Source organism: Haliotis rubra, unplaced genomic scaffold (assembly GCF_003918875.1).
Source record: "Haliotis rubra isolate DU_JTF1 unplaced genomic scaffold, ASM391887v1 Scf383, whole genome shotgun sequence".
Lineage (NCBI taxonomy): Eukaryota > Metazoa > Mollusca > Gastropoda > Lepetellida > Haliotidae > Haliotis > Haliotis rubra.
Genome location: NW_025767061.1, coordinates 242,178 through 259,520, shown reverse-complemented (window position 1 = coordinate 259,520; position 17,343 = coordinate 242,178). Strand labels below are relative to the sequence as shown.

The 17,343-nt window shown below is 36.8% G+C and overlaps 1 protein-coding gene across 2 annotated transcripts in view; it reads left to right on the top strand.

The window, feature by feature from the left end:
- The window catches only part of LOC124286457 (UBX domain-containing protein 8-like), a 54,871-nt gene that overhangs the window by 6,808 nt on the left and 30,720 nt on the right, over window positions 1-17,343 (top strand). For both annotated transcript variants that reach the window (XR_006901035.1, XM_046722834.1), the window contains exons 3-5: window positions 15,567-15,640; window positions 16,056-16,175; window positions 16,623-16,766. Coding sequence is in view for 1 of the 2 variants with exons in the window: in XM_046722834.1 (XP_046578790.1) it covers window positions 15,567-15,640; window positions 16,056-16,175; window positions 16,623-16,766 (338 nt within the window). In the remaining variant the exon portion in view is untranslated. The remainder of the gene's footprint in view (window positions 1-15,566; window positions 15,641-16,055; window positions 16,176-16,622; window positions 16,767-17,343) is intronic.

Sequence of the window (17,343 nt, the reverse complement as noted above, 5' to 3'; positions counted from 1 at the left end):
CTCATCTGTAGATGAACTCTCCAGAGGATCTCATCAGTAGATGGACTCTCCAGAGGATCTCATTAGTAGATGAACTCTCCAGAGGATCTCATCAGTAGATGGACTCTCAGGGGAACTCATCAGTAGATGGACTCTCAGGGGAACTCACAAGTAGATGGACTCTCCAGGGAACTCACCAGTAGCTGGGGAACTTCAGTAGATGAACTCTCAGGGGAACTCATCTGTAGATGGACTCTCCAGGGGAACTCATTAGTAGATGGACTCTGGGAACTCATTAGTAGATAGATGGGGAACTCATCAGTAGATGGACTCTCCAGGGGAACTCACCAGTAGATAGACTGGGGAACTCATCAGTAGATGTGAGAGACACCCCTACACCCTACACCACTTGTCAATGAATTCTGTTGTTATGCAACTTGTTATTCTGACAAGGACTGTAACCTCCCCATTAGTTGCCGCATGTGATCGTCCTGAACCCTGACGGTCCTTAACGTCGTTAGTTTGCTGATGTAATTTTGATGACAACCAACATCTCTTGCAGTAGCCCTCAATGACATGCCATCATTCCACATATCAATAACTTGCCATCTTTGTGCAGTTGTCATTTGAGGAGTCCCCATATTTGCTAACCAGCAACCAAATCAACTGATTTTCAATTAATCGAACTGTAAGAACAGTTTACTGAAACTTGATATTTGCATAAAGAAGAGTACACATATTGCACGTAATGCTCGCCTTTGATCGTAGCATGTCTAAAATCTAAATTCAACGTATGGTGTGCCTGAAGGGTCAAAATAATCATACTAACAAACATGATTATGATATGAATATTTATCTTACCTCACACAAAAATGTTGTTTTCTGATTGGCTGTGCCAATCAATGTATCCCGCTTACTAGCGAATAACATTTTCTGTGTCACCTGCTGGAAATGCTGAATTGTGGGAATTCGTTTGGTACTTCGTGTTAGTAGTGTTTGGGCTGTTGCCTAACTCCGGTACTCCTTATTATGATCCAATACCTGTGCTTCAAACAGTTCAAATTAACATTGAGGTGTTCGGTAAGATAAATACTTTGTTCACTAGTCCCTCGGGGCCCATTGCTTATTATCTTGCCTCACACATAAATGTTGTTTTCTGATTGGCTGAGCCCTCTTGTATTATTTTCAATGTACCCCGCTTACAAGCGAGTAATATTTTCTATGTACCCCGCTGGGAATGCCGAACTCATTTGGTACTTCGTAGTAGTAATTCTTTATCTCAAATAACATTGAATCGCGTATGATGTTCGGAAATTACCTGTGTTTTGCGAATGCAAATCGATGGAAGGGTGATAACTCTAAATTTTGTTTTCTTGTGGTCTAGTACTCCATACTATGATCCAGCACCCGTGCTTCAAACAATTCAAAATTACCATTGAGGTTTTCGGTAAGATAAATATGTTGTTCACTGGTCCCTGAGACGGGGCCCATGGGTTGATGCACCCTCGACGTTTCTTTATGTTCATATGTTCTTTGGGCTCAGGGAACATAAACAAACATCGAGGGTACATCAGCCCATGTCCCCCTCGAGACCAGTGAACAACTTATAATGTACCTTCTATGCTAACATAAACAAACATAGAGAGTACATCAACCCATGTCCCCTTCGTCCTCTTATAATATGGCTATATGGGGTTAAATATCATAAGTGTGGCGAAATTATTTATCATGTTTCTAGATTTGCTTGATGTTAAACCAAGAAAGGCTGAAGGCTCTGTTTATTTGGATGTCGGCTGGATTAATAAATACATTGTTGACAAACATGGATCATGGAGGAAACAGGGAGTTTATCGGTGGATTAGGGATAATTTGTTTCAGTTACAGTAAAGGCAGAGATGCCAGTGAACACATTGCAACTAGTAGTTTCAAGGATCAAAATTAGTAGTTTGATCATAAAAATTGTAGTCAACTAAATACTTAAAATCATGATGGATTCTGAGAAAGATAATATGACACTAACCAAGAGTGAAGCTTTAATTTCACACACCTCCATCGGCAGATTTGCAAATTATCAGCATTACATTTCTTCTTGTCATCTCTTTTTGGTGAAAATGTATTTAATTGATGAAAATATATGTTTTTGTCTATATATCCGAATTTTAATAAATTTTCTTCAAATTTTGTAGAATTTCTAGTGCAATCATATTGGCATAGCTTGAGGCTAAAATTTGTAGTGACTACGATAAAATCGTAGAGGTTGGCATCTCTGTAAAGGTATTAGAAATGGTTCACTGGAACTGTATTTTGGTGGTAGGTGTTTTAAATAGACAGCTGAAAAGTTTATGTGAATTTCAGCAACTCACATTGTCACAGGCTAATGTGTGAGATGCATGCTATTGGAGCGTGACTTGAGTTCACTATACAGACAAGTTGGTTCATGTATGGGGCTGTCTGGGGCTGTCTGGGGCTGTGACAATATATGCCTTGATGCTAGCTCTATTTCTGCAAGCCTGTGTGGTATATCTGGGATATAACTATGACATGGCTGTAACATAGATGTAGTATAACCCTGATATAACTATGACATGGCTGTTACACAGATGTAGTATAACCCTGATATAACAATGACAATGCTGTTAATAGATGTAGTATAACCCTGATAAAACTATGACATGGCTGTTACACAAATGTAGTATAACCCTCATATAACTATGACATGACTGTTGCATGGATGTAGTATAACCCTGATATAACTATGACATGGCTGTTACATAGATGTAGTATAACCCTGATATAACAATGACAATGATGTTAATAGATGTAGTATAACCCTGATATAACTATGGCATGGCTGTTACATTGATGTAGTTTAACACTCATATAACTATGACATGACTGTTGCATGGATGTAGTATAACCCACATATAACTATGACATGGCTGTTACATAGTTGTAGTATAATCCAGATAAAGCTATGACATGGCTGTTACATAGATGTAGTATAACCCTGATAAAACTATGACATGGCTGTTACATATATGTAGTATAACCCTCATATAACTATGACATGACTGTTACATAGATGTAGTATAACCCTTATGTAACTATGGCATGGCTGTTACATAGATGTTGTATAACCCTCATATAACTATGACATGACTGTTAATAGATGTAGTATAACCCTGATATAACTATGACAATGCTGTTAATAGATGTAGTATAACCCTGATATAACTATGACAATGCTGTTAATAGATGTAGTATAACCCTGATATAACTATGACATGGCTGTTACATAGATGTAGTATAACCCTGATATTACTATGACATGACTGTTACATAATAACCCTGATATAACTATAACATGGCTGTTACATAGATGTAGGATAACCCTGATATAACTATGACATGGCTGTTACATAGATGTAGTATAACCCTGATATAACTATGACATGACTGTTACATAGATGTAGTATAACCCTGATATAACTATGACATGTCTGTTACATAGATGTAGTATAACCCTGATATAACTATGACATGGCTGTTACATAGATGTAGTATAACCCTGATATAACTATGACATGACTGTTACATAGATGTAGTATAACCCTGATATAACTATGACATGGTCTGTTACATAGATGTAGTATAACCCTCATATAACTATGACATGACTGTTACATAGATGTAGTATAACCCTGATATAACTATGACATGGCTGTTACATAGATGTAGTATAACCCTGATATAACTATGACATGTCTGTTACATAGATGTAGTATAACCCTGATATAACTATGACATGGCTGTTACATAGATGTAGTATAACCCTGATAAAATAGTTTTTTAACAACTAACTATGATGGGTCTCTGCTGAAACTATGTTGTTGTTAGAAAGCTGACAAGTTGGACCTCTTTGAAACTGACCAACAGCACGGATGCCTTACAGCCCCAGGATGTTTGTGTAAACAATCCCTTAAAGATGCGCATTCATCAAACCTGGCATCACCGTCGCAGGTCCGCTTTGGCCTGAGAGTGACATCAGGTGCGCATTGACAGTTGGTTTGACTTCACATGTAACACACTGATTGAATTACTCATTTTTTTATAATGCAATGTTATTCTGGACCAACAATTACAACACAATTAAATAGTCTCGACACACGCATTTCTTGTTGTTTGTTCATTCAGGCCTTTCAGGGCCACTGAACGTTAAGATTAGTTGTAGACAGGCATTAAAGAGTTAATGCGCATGTCAGGAAGTCATTGGTTGCTAGCAGTTGAAATGCTTATCGATAGGAAATCTAACCCAAAGGTTTGAAGTTCGGAAAAATTCATGGATATAATATTTTTCGAGGTTGCGCTTCTAACCTCAGTAAAACCTCGAAAATTACATACCCGAAAATTTCCGGTATCATTGTAACTATGACATGACTGTTACATAGATGTAGAATAACCCTGATAAAGCTATGACATGGCTGTTACATAGATGTAGTATAACCCTAATAAAACTATGACATGACTGTTACATAGATGTAGTATAACTCCTCATAAAACTATGACATGACTGTTACATAGATGTAGGATAACCCTGATAAAGCTATGACATCACTGTTACATAGATGTAGTATAACCCTGATATAACTATAACATGGCTGTTACATAGATGCAGTATAACCCTCATATAACTATGACATGACTGTTACAGAGATGTAGTATAACCCTCATATAACTATGACATGACTGTTACATAGATGTAGTATAACCCTCATATAACTATGACATGGCTGTTACATAGATGTAGTATAACACTCATATAACTATGACATGGCTGTTACATGGCTGTTACATAGATGTAGTATAAACCTCATATACCATGATATGCGGAAATTTTCGAGGTACTAAAATTTCGAGGTTTGAGACCCCCAGAGCTTTCGAGGTGATTTAAATTTCGAGGTTTTGGGGCCTAAAATATATAAATATTTAGACAATTTTAATTTTGAGGTTAGAAGAAAGTGCCCAGAAACATGACTTACCGGATTAATACTCAGTGAACTATCGACAAGTAGCCAGTGATAACTGCCGTCTGACTGTTATAACTACCGGTATACCAGTCCATGGCAGAAATAATAGTAATGAAAACAACCCTTTGATCCTTTGTTGTGATAAATGACCCATGAAACACTCTGTCGGCAGTGTTCAAACATGACGTCATTTTTTCTCAGACGATATTGTTTTTTTAACAACTAACTATGATGGGTCTCTGCTGAAACTATGTTGTTGTTAGAAAGCTGACAAGTTGACCTCTTTAGCGAAACTGACCAACAGCACGGATGCCTTACAGCCCCAGGATGTTTGTGTAAACAATCCCCTTAAAGATGCGCATTCATCAAACCTGGCATCGCCGATGCGGTCCGTTTGGCCAGAGAGTGACATCGAGTGCATTGACAGTTGGTTTGACTTCACATGTAACACACTGATTGATTTACCTATTTTTTATAATGCATGTTATTCTGGACCAACAATTACAACACAATTAAATAGTCTCGACACCGCATTTCTGTTGTTTGTTCATTCAGGCCTTTCAGGGCCACTGAACGTTAAGATTAGTTGTAGACAGGCATTAAAGAGTTAATGCGCATGTCAGGAAGTCATTGGTTGCTAGCAGTTGAAATGCTTATCGATAGGAAATCTAACCCAAAGGTTTGAAGTTCGGAAAAATTCATGGATATAATATTTTCGAGGTTGCGCTTCTAACCTCGAAAACCTCGAAAATTAGATACCTCGAAAATTTCCCGGTATACGGTAGCTGGAATATGGCTGAGTGTGTTGTAAAACAACAACCAACCAACCTTATATACCGTATACCGGGAAATTTTCGAGGTACTAAAATTTCGAGGTTTGAGACCCCCAGAGCTTTCGAGGTGATTTAAATTTCGAGGTTTTGGGACCTAAAATATATAAATATTTTAGACAATTTTAATTTTGAGGTTAGAAGAAAGTGCCCAGAAACATGACTTACCGGATTAATACTCAGTGAACTATCGACAAGTAGCCAGTGATAACTGCCGTCTGACTGTTATAACTACCGGTATACCAGTCCATGGCAGAAATAATAGTAATGAAAACAACCCTTTGATCCTTTGTTGTGATAAATGACCCATGAAACACTCTGTCGGCAGTGTTCAAACATGACGCCATTTTTTCTCAGACGATATTGTTTTTTTAACAACTAACTATGATGGGTCTCTGCTGAAACTATGTTGTTGTTAGAAAGCTGACAAGTTGACCTCTTTAGCGAAACTGACCAACAGCACGGATGCCTTACAGCCCCAGGATGTTTGTGTAAACAATCCCCTTAAAGATGCGCATTCATCAAACCTGGCATCGCCGATGCGGTCCGTTTGGCCAGAGAGTGACATCGAGTGCATTGACAGTTGGTTTGACTTCACATGTAACACACTGATTGAATTACCTATTTTTTTATAATGCATGTTATTCTGGACCAACAATTACAACACAATTAAATAGTCTCGACACCGCATTTCTGTTGTTTGTTCATTCAGGCCTTTCAGGGCCACTGAACGTTAAGATTAGTTGTAGACAGGCATTAAAGAGTTAATGCGCATGTCAGGAAGTCATTGGTTGCTAGCAGTTGAAATGCTTATCGATAGGAAATCTAACCCAAAGGTTTGAAGTTCGGAAAAATTCATGGATATAATATTTTCGAGGTTGCGCTTCTAACCTCGAAAACCTCGAAAATTACATACCTCGAAAATTTCCGGTATACGGTAACTATGACATGACTGTTACATAGATGTAGAATAACCCTGATAAAGCTATGACATGGCTGTTACATAGATGTAGTATAACCCTAATAAAACTATGACATGACTGTTACATAGATGTAGTATAACTCTGATATAACTATAACATGACTGTTACATAGATGTAGGATAACCCTGATATAACTATGACATGACTGTTACATAGATGTAGTATAACCCCTGATATAACTATAACATGGCTGTTACATAGATGCAGTATAACCCTCATATAACTATGACATGACTGTTACAGAGATGTAGTATAACCCTCATATAACTATGACATGACTGTTACATAGATGTAGTATAACCCTCATATAACTATGACATGGCTGTTACATAGATGTAGTATAACACTCATATAACTATGACATGGCTGTTACATAGATGTAGTATAACCCTCATATAACTATGACATGGCTGTTACATAGATGTAGTATAAACCTCATATACAGATATACCGGAAATTTTCGAGGTACTAAAATTTCTCGAGGTTTGAGACCCCAGAGCTTCGAGGTGATTTAAATTTCGAGGTTTTGGGGCCTAAAATATATAAATATTTTAGACAATTTTAATTTTGAGGTTAGAAGAAAGTGCCCAGAAACATGACTTTTACGGATTAATACTCAGTGAACTATCGACAAGTAGCCAGTGATAACTGCCGTCTGACTGTTATAACTACCGGTATACCAGTCCATGGCAGAAATAATAGTAATGAAAACAACCCTTTGATCCTTTGTTGTGATAAATGACCCATGAAACACTCTGTCGGCAGTGTTCAAACATGACGCCATTTTTCTCAGACGATATTGTTTTTTAACAACTAACTATGATGGGTCTCTGCTGAAACTATGTTGTTGTTAGAAAGCTGACAAGTTGACCTCTTTAGCTTAAACTGACCAACAGCACGGATGCCTTACAGCCCCAGGATGTTTGTGTAAACAATCCTTAAAGATGCGATTCATCAAAACTATGACATGACTGTTACATAGATGTACCCTATATAACCCTGATAAACTATGACATGGCTGTTACATAGATGTAGTATAACCCTGATATAACTATGACATGACTGTTACATAGATGTAGTATAAACCTGATATAACTATGACATGGCTGTTACATAGATGTAGTATAACCCTGATATAACTATGACATGGCTGTTACATAGATGTAGTATAACCCTGATAAAACTATGACATGACTGTTACATAGATGTAGTATAACCCTCATATAACTGTTACATGACATGGCTGTTACATAGATGTAGTATAACCCTCATATAACTATGACATGACTGTTACATAGATGTAGAATAACCCTCATATAACTATGGCATGACTGTTATGTAGATGTAGTATAACCCTGATATAACTATGACATGGCTGTTACATAGATGTAGTATAACCCTGATATAACTATGACATGGCTGTTACATAGATGTAGTATAACCCTGATATAACTATGACATGGCTGTTACATAGATGTAGTATAACCCTGATATAACTATGACATGACTGTTACATAGATGTAGTATAACCCTGATATAACTATATGACATGGCTGTTACATAGATGTAGTATAACCCTGATAAAACTATGACATGACTGTTACATAGATGTAGTATAAACCTGTTCATATAACTATGACATGACTGACATGGCTGTTACATAGATGTTACATAGATGTAGAATAACCCTCATATAACTATGGCATGACTGTTATGTAGATGTAGTATAACCCTGATATAACTATGACATGGCTGTTACATAGATGTAGTATAACCCTGATAAAACTATGACATGGCTGTTACATAGATGTAGTATAACCCTGATAAAAATAACATATGTTACATAGACATAACCCTGTTACATAGCTGTTACATAGATGTAGTATAACCCTGATATAACTATAACATGGCTGTTACATAGATGTAGTATAACCCTGATATAACTATAACATGACTGTTACATGGCTGATGTATGTAGTATAACCCTGATATAACTATGACATGGCTGTTACATAGATGTAGTATAACCCTGATATAACTATGACATGACTGTTACATAGATGTAGTATAACCCTGATATAACTATGACATGACTGTTACATAGATGTAGTATAACCCTGATATAACTATGACATGGCTGTTACATAGATGTAGTATAACCCTGATATAACTATGACATGACTGTTACATAGATGTAGTATAACCCTGATATAACTATGACATGACTGTTACATAGATGTAGTATAACCCTGATATAACTATGACATGGCTGTTACATAGATGTAGTAAACCTCATATAACTATAACCATTATATAGATGTAGAATGACATGGCTGTTACATGTTAGATGTAGTATAACCCTGATATAACTATGACATGGCTGTTACATAGATGTAGTATAACCCTGATAAAACTATGACATGGCTGTTACATAGATGTAGTATAACCCTGATAAAACTATGACATCACTGTTACATAGATGTAGTATAACTATTATATAACTATGACATGGCTGTTACATAGATGTAACCCTAGTATAACCATGATATAACTGATGACATGGCTGTTACATAGATGTAGTATAACCCTGATATAACTATGACATGACTGTTACATAGATGTAGTATAACCCTGATATAACTATGGCATGACTGTTATGTAGATGTAGTATAACCCTGATATAACTATGACATGGCTGTTACATAGATGTAGTATAACCCTGATAAAACTATGACATGGCTGTTACATAGATGTAGTATAACCCTGATAAAACTATGACATCACTGTTACATAGATGTAGTATAACTATTATATAACTATGACATGGCTGTTACATAGATGTAGTATAACCCTGATATAACTATAACATGGCTGTTACATAGATGTAGTATAACCCTGATATAACTATAACATGGCTGTTACATAGATGTAGTATAACCCTGATATAACTATGACATGGCTGTTACACAGATGTAGTATAACCCTGATAAAACTATGACATGACTGTTACATAGATGTAGTATAACCCTCATATAACTATGACATGACTGTTACATAGATGTAGAATAACCCTGATATAACTATGGCATGACTGTTATGTAGATGTAGTATAACCCTGATATAACTATGACATGGCTGTTACATAGATATAGTATAACCCTGATAAAACTATAACATGACTGTTACATAGATGTAGTATAACCCTGATATAACTATAACATGGCTGTAACATAGATGTAGTATAACCCTGATATAACTATGACATTGCTGTAACATAGATGTACCGTAGTATAACCATTATATAATGATGACATGGCTGTTACATAGATGTAGTATAACCCTGATATAACTATGACATGTCTGTTACATAGATGTAGTATAACCCTGATATAACTATAACATGGCTGTTACATAGATGTAGTATAACCCTGATATAACTATAACATGACTGTTACATAGATGTAGTATAACCCTGATATAACTATGACATCGCTGTAACATAGATGTACCGTAGTATCACCCTGATATAACTATGACATTGCTGTAACATAGATGTACCGTAGTATAACCCTGATATAACTATGACATTGCTGTAACATAGATGTACCGTAGTATAACCATTATATAATGATGACATGGCTGTTACATAGATGTAGTATAACCCTGATATAACTATGACATGGCTGTTACATAGATGTAGTATAACCCTAATGTAACAATGACATGGCTGTTACATAGGTGTAGTATATGATATAGTTTTGATATGGATAATCTTGCTAGCAATGAGTATATCGGAGTCAAGCATGTGTGCAAGTTGGCCTGACAGGGGCCATGGGAATGTATTTTATCTAGAATGTGTAGGTAGTCAATAAACACATGTTATAATAACAGGTGTGAAATATTACCTGTCCATTTGATGTTCTGTATAATCAAGAACAATACTGTAGGTCATTTACATGATAAATAGTTGTGTTGCAGATGTGATGATATATCTTCATGTTCATTCTAATTGAGTAATATATATCAGTGAAATACTATCTGATGAGAGAGTAAGGTGACTCTCAGTCTGACTGTGCTAGTCGGACAGTTCTCAGGAGATCGTAGTGTTAATGCACCAACATATATTAGCAAAGCTTATTGAACTAAAGGAAATTTTAATGGGCCTTAGTATCGTGGTGGTACTTTAATCATAGACTCAGCACTTTATGATTGGAGTCAGTGAGTGAGTGAGTCAGATAGATGAGTGAGTGAGTGAGTTTAGTTTTACGCCGCTTGAGCAATATTCCAGAAATATCATCTTGGGAGACAACAGGAATGGGCTTCACCCATTGTAACCATGTGGGGAATCGAACCCAGGTCTTCGTCATGACAAGCAAATGCCACCCCGCTGCCCCTGATTGGAAAGAGGTATCACTTGCTTGTCTGGGGACAGATAATATTTGGGGGGGATGTGATGAGAACAGTGTTAGGAACAAGGTGGACCCATTTTCACTGTTATATCCCTGTTTGTGTTCGTGGATGCAAATACATATTTCTCATCAGACACTTATTTTCTGAATGAACATGCCACCACTTGCTTACCACCACTGTAGGCTAAAGACTTTGACATAGTTTAGTACAGGTAACTCACCTGTTGGAATTACAGACAGTTTGTTTTTTTACCAAACAAAAATACTAATTATTGATTGTTCTGAATAAAAGCGCACAAGCTTGATGCCTTGAATGTTCAGTTTTGTGTAGGATAATGTTTACCTTCTGATGGATGTACATGTGTAATTGCTATACCATGTGTGTACAGCCACATCCATATATTCATTTGACGTTCAAAACATATGCAGGGTCGTCTCTATAGATAATGTAATTCATTTTTGAGATTTGTAATTTGTGTTGGCATTCATGGGTTAATGTAGTAAATATATTTAAAGGAAAATTACAACTAAAATCCCACCCTGACAAAAATATCTCAGTGCCAACATCAGTGTCATCTGTTTTGACAAGGGAATCACCAGGGTATTTTGAATACAGTACCATGCCTGATTGAAGGAGTATCCATCGTTTCAAACCATTTCTTGTTGTCAATGTCAGAAAATTTATATCATAAAAAACCCATATGTGATACCTGAGTGCCTATGGATTTGACAACCCCTCTAGAGATTGGTCATTGAACTTTGAACTCTCATTGTAAATGCAAAATTCATGGGTTCATGACCAAACAGATGTCAGCTTTCTAAAACTGTCCAGCTTTTCTTTTGCCACCTCCTTTTCGAAATGTTGACTTTGACTAAAGAAATTACCCTCAGAAAACAACATTCTTTCATTGGTTCTCCTTTTTGTGATTCCATGGCGCTCCTAAACGAGATGGTGTATAAAATATCCACCATTGGAGATTTGTGGAAAATATTTCTTTCAAGATAGCATAGCTCACTCGTACCAGGAAGTATTGGTGGTCACTGGCTGATCTGAATGTTCCTCACCAAGGGTGGGGTGGTCAGACTTTCACTCAGGGAGGTATCATCATTTATCATCCAAAACTGTGTTCCACAGGAGATATCGCTTGTGTGAGATCAAACGATATCTCCTAGGAGATATCGTTTTGACAGTAGATTTTGTACAATGCCCTGACAATGCTTTGACGTCATGTACTTGATGACGTCACAATGCTATGACATCGCTGCACTGCAAGTCTAATGGCAGTACCATGTTCAGAGATGTACATTTTTCATGGAAAATTAATGAAGAGTGATTTTGGATGATAAATAGAATCTCACCCTCGTGTCTTCTGATATCAAATATATCAACACTCGTTGATAAAGTAAAAATATCCTCGGCAAGCCTCGGATATTTGTTACTTTATCAACTCGTGTTGATATAATTGATATCAGAAGACACGAGGGTGAGATTCTCTATGTCTCGCTCATATCATATCACTGTAAAAGATCTGACCTCAGTAAGATTGATTAAATATTCCGGCCTTTAGGCGTTATTAGTCCTGATAATCAACTGACCATATATTTTCAGTAATACCTATTGCATATGACAAATTGCACACATGCAAATATATACAAAACTCTGCTAACTGCAAATCAGTAATCCAACACATTTACAAAGAAAATTGTTGAGAAAGAAAAAGGCCCATCTATCTACATAACCTAAATTGAAATGACCATAATTTGAATTACAGAAATATTTTTAATTGACCTCACCTTAAGTGGTGCTTCAATAATGGCACCATTGTTGCATGGTACTTGACGAGGTGTAGCTTCTGTGAATAGCTTTTGTTGTAATAATTTGTTGAAAATATATACCCAAATGACTTGGTTACAGTATTGTAATGAGTATGTGTTAGTATACATGATTGCCTGTGTATCAACTGAATGTTTAATATGTTTCAAACAGTAAGTGTGCATATGGCTTCATACAGTGGCTTGCAAAACAGGCCCCGGTCCATTATCTATGAGTAAATGAAGCATATCAGGTCATAGTTCATCTTCTATGAACCAGAAAAAGAGTTCAATCAATGCGGAGGGTGTGACCGGCACAGAGTACAATCCACATTGAAGCATGTCATCTTATCTCGTACATGGGTTGATTGATAAGTTGTGACCCTGGCATACAAAGACTTGAACTTAATGATATATTTTCTAACATCCACTTCCACATTGGTGCCAGTGATGTTGGAAGGATTTTTTTTCATTTGAGTCAAAATAGGTACTGGCTTGAGCTATCATCATGTCTGTGAAAGGGGTTAAAGGCACACCCATGGATATAGCAATGGGAGTGAAGGATAAGTGCACTGATGGATTGTTCCGATGGAAGAGCTCACCATTTCTCAGGCTCCAATGTATCCTTCTTCTGTAATTTCCTCAAAAGTGCAACATAATATGTTTCTTTTCTTAATGGCCTTTTGAAAGATATTGCATCAGGATGCCGCCTTTGTCATCACAGAAAATGGAGGTCATTACAGTGTTGGCCAGCTTTGGTGAATGTTTCCTCTATTTGTTGTTTCACCTGAGACTGTAAGCAGAAAACCCAGATTTCATCCATAGTCCCAAATTGTTGCAAGGACCTTTCTGGATCAGCTTCAAACAGAGCTAAGATTGTCAAAAGACTGCCTGGTGCTGCCTGGTACATTTTGGATCAGATGACAGATGCTTTGTAACCCAAGAAGCTGACTCTTTCTTCATTGCCAAAGTTTCTTGTGTAGTGTGCTTTCCATCTAATAAGTTACACAGTTTGTGAAAACAGTTATTAAATCACCAGCTAAACAAGGAATGCCATGAAATAAGAATGTGTAAGTGTTGTTTGCACTCAGACATTTATTGTTCTTTTAGTAGTTTGGTAGACTAATATCTAGTCTCTGAAATAAAACATATTTCACAGAGAAAGAGCCGTTCTTTAATTGTTTTGATGAAATGTAATATCTAAGTACAGAGACTTTCTTCATTTTCATAACTGCAGAAATCTAGACTTGCCACGTATTATTGACTGGCGTGGGCTGTATTAGGTCTATTTCTTTAGTTTAAGCTGCTGCAACCAATTGTACAATTGTTCTCTCAGAGGCATACCTGGATCCTTTAACTGAAATAGAATTGTTAGTCAGAACAGAAGCCTGCTTGATGGTTTAAAGTGGATCAGGATCTACATGACTTCCTCCTTATTGACTCTCATTGGGATTATAGTGACACTGTAACGTAATTGAAATACTGGTTCAGAGCTCCAGATAAGATTTAGCTCATGTAGGTTCTGTACCTACTGTATTTTTTTTGGAGTGGGTATTATGAATGTTGAGTGGGTATTTCATTTTCCGTTACCCACTGCTTTCAAATATGTGGGTATTTTATATTCAGTGATTTTACTCACCTAAGTATATATCATTGAGTAAGTTTACTAAGCAGGTATGTACTGCCTTATGTCAGTGTATGAAATAAGGCCCGTCCGACCGCCCGAGACGGGCTAGATTTCTGACGGACGGTCTACATTTACAGCTAGCCAGTTGATGGTCTGGTAAATTTTTTTAGATGTTCCATACATCTGAGTAAATTCACCATATATCTTGGTGTCTGGTCTGGTTAAATTCATTTCGGACGGGTAACATTTTGAAGTTACCAGCCTGATGTCTGGCTGGGTTTTGGCTTGTTTCATACACTGCTTATGTCATACCTAAACAAAACCAACTTAAATATGATGGAAATGATTTCAATAAAAAATCACTCATCCTGTACTGACGGTACAGCACTAGTCCTATACTAACAATACAACTTGATACCAATCGATGTCTTTTTCATTATGCAAGCGATTTTTATAAATATATTCCGTACACATATGTTTGAAACTTTTTGCGTATGTAACACTTTAAATGCGTAATTGGTACGCAACAATTATTTTTCAATGCATAATTGGAAATTTTCTATGCGTATTTTACCCGGATATGCAGCTTATCTGGTCCTCTGCTGTTTCATGGCATTTCCAGCTGACACAAAAATATAGTTTGAACACTGATAAATGATATTTTAACTGAATAATTGCAACTTCTTTGTATGCCAAAGAAGTTCAGTCATCTTTATTAGTATGTCAGCACTATGTACCCATGCTTGTGGGTTTTAACAAACTGGTAAACGTCTTGACACTCACAACACTTCAAGCTTCCTTACAACAATAAGATGGCAGGGTGTGACGAGAATACTGTGCAAAGTGACTCCAAACTCACTCACTCATGGAAACTCAGAACATTTTTCTTTAAACTTCAGGAAGGGGAGATAACTCAGATGAGGAACGGAAGGCGAGAATTAGACAGAAGCTACAAGAAGAACATACACAGAAGGTAGAACATGAATGTGAAAGTTTAGTCATTTTGTTTTAAATGTACTGGTACATAGTTGTTGATGGAGATTTGGAATAAGTCATATTGTTTTGTCATAATATAAGCGGGTTGATAGGCATTTAGAAATTTGAATAAAAGAATGTAATGAAGTGTGTCTAGACCTGAAATATGAAATCAAACACCAAAAAGGTTCCCAATTAAATAATATCCATAATTTTTCATGTCTTCATATATTACAAAAGCAAGATTTATGGATGTCAACTGCCACTTCTGAATGCCCTTCAAAGATTTGATCTTCATATATTGTGTATACATTTGTCCCATACTGATAAATTCAAGGTGTTTAGTCACAATTTTTCCCATACATCTGTAGGCTGATATTGATATATTGTTATGACCTGGTGTATTCTGGCAGGCTAACAGCTACAAGGACCGTATTCTGACACCAAGGGAGGAGGCCAAGAGGATTCAAAAAGAAGAAGAATTTGAAAAGTTTCTGGGACCAGCTTGGAAAGGTCAAGGTCACTCATTAGGGGTATGTGTGATATCGGTACACCAGCTGGTTTAGTTCATCTTACACCTAAACCATATCCCACAGCTCACCACTGAGTTAATCTCACTCCCTTTCTTGAAGATGGTTTTGGTCTGACTGAATACTTGTCACAAAGGCAAAAAGGAATTTTTGTTGTGACTTAATTATCCAATGATCCTTACCCCCACACACCTGTAATTGTAGGTTCAACAGAGGTAAATGTGAATTTAAATGAATTCTGCTTGTAAGTTCAATGTAGCCTTTAACAATGACATTAATGACTGCCAATCATCACCTGCCCCCTTTTACCCAAATCTCTCTGTCAATCCCTGGTTCCTTTTGGTCTGGCTAAGGATCTTTTGTATATCTGTGGGGCCAACTTAAACAGATTTCCTTGGCAGGTTATTTTTCAGAATATTCCTTTTGATGTTAATGCCTGTGTTTCTATAGGGCAATGATAATGAGGAACCTGACAGTACTGAAGTGGGTGGGGAAAGTCAACCCAACAGGACTGCAGCACGCAGGAGGAAGCTGCCCGAGGAACCCACGTTAACATGTGGGGATGTGAAGCCCAAGACAGGGAAACCTATACAAGTAAGTATACTCAGAAACTAGGTGTGTAGTGATTGTTTGAACTATTACTTTGGTGATTGATGTAACCATTCCAGTAATGATTGGTAGGTAGGTAGGTTTAATTAATTCCTCCAGATTTGGAGATACAAAATAAATTGAATATTAAAGCTTAAATTGTAATAATGATTAGTGGAATTATCCCAGTAATGATTGTTGCAACTATCACAGTAATGATTGGTGGAATTATCCCAGTAATGATTGTTGCAACTATCACAGTAATGATTGCTGGAATTATCCCAGTAATGATTGGTGCAACTATCCCAGTAATGATTGGTGCAACTATCCTAGTAATGATTGGTGCAACTATCCCAGTAATGATTGGTGCAACTATCCCAGTAATGATTGGTGGAATTATCCCAGTAATGATTGGTGCAAATATCCCAGTAGTGATTAGTGCAACTATCACAGTAATGATTGATGCAAATATCCCAGTAATGATTGGTGGAATTATCGCAGTAATGATTGATGCAACTATCCCAGTAATGAGTGGTGGAATTATCTGAGTAATGATTGATACAACTATCTCAGTAATGATTGG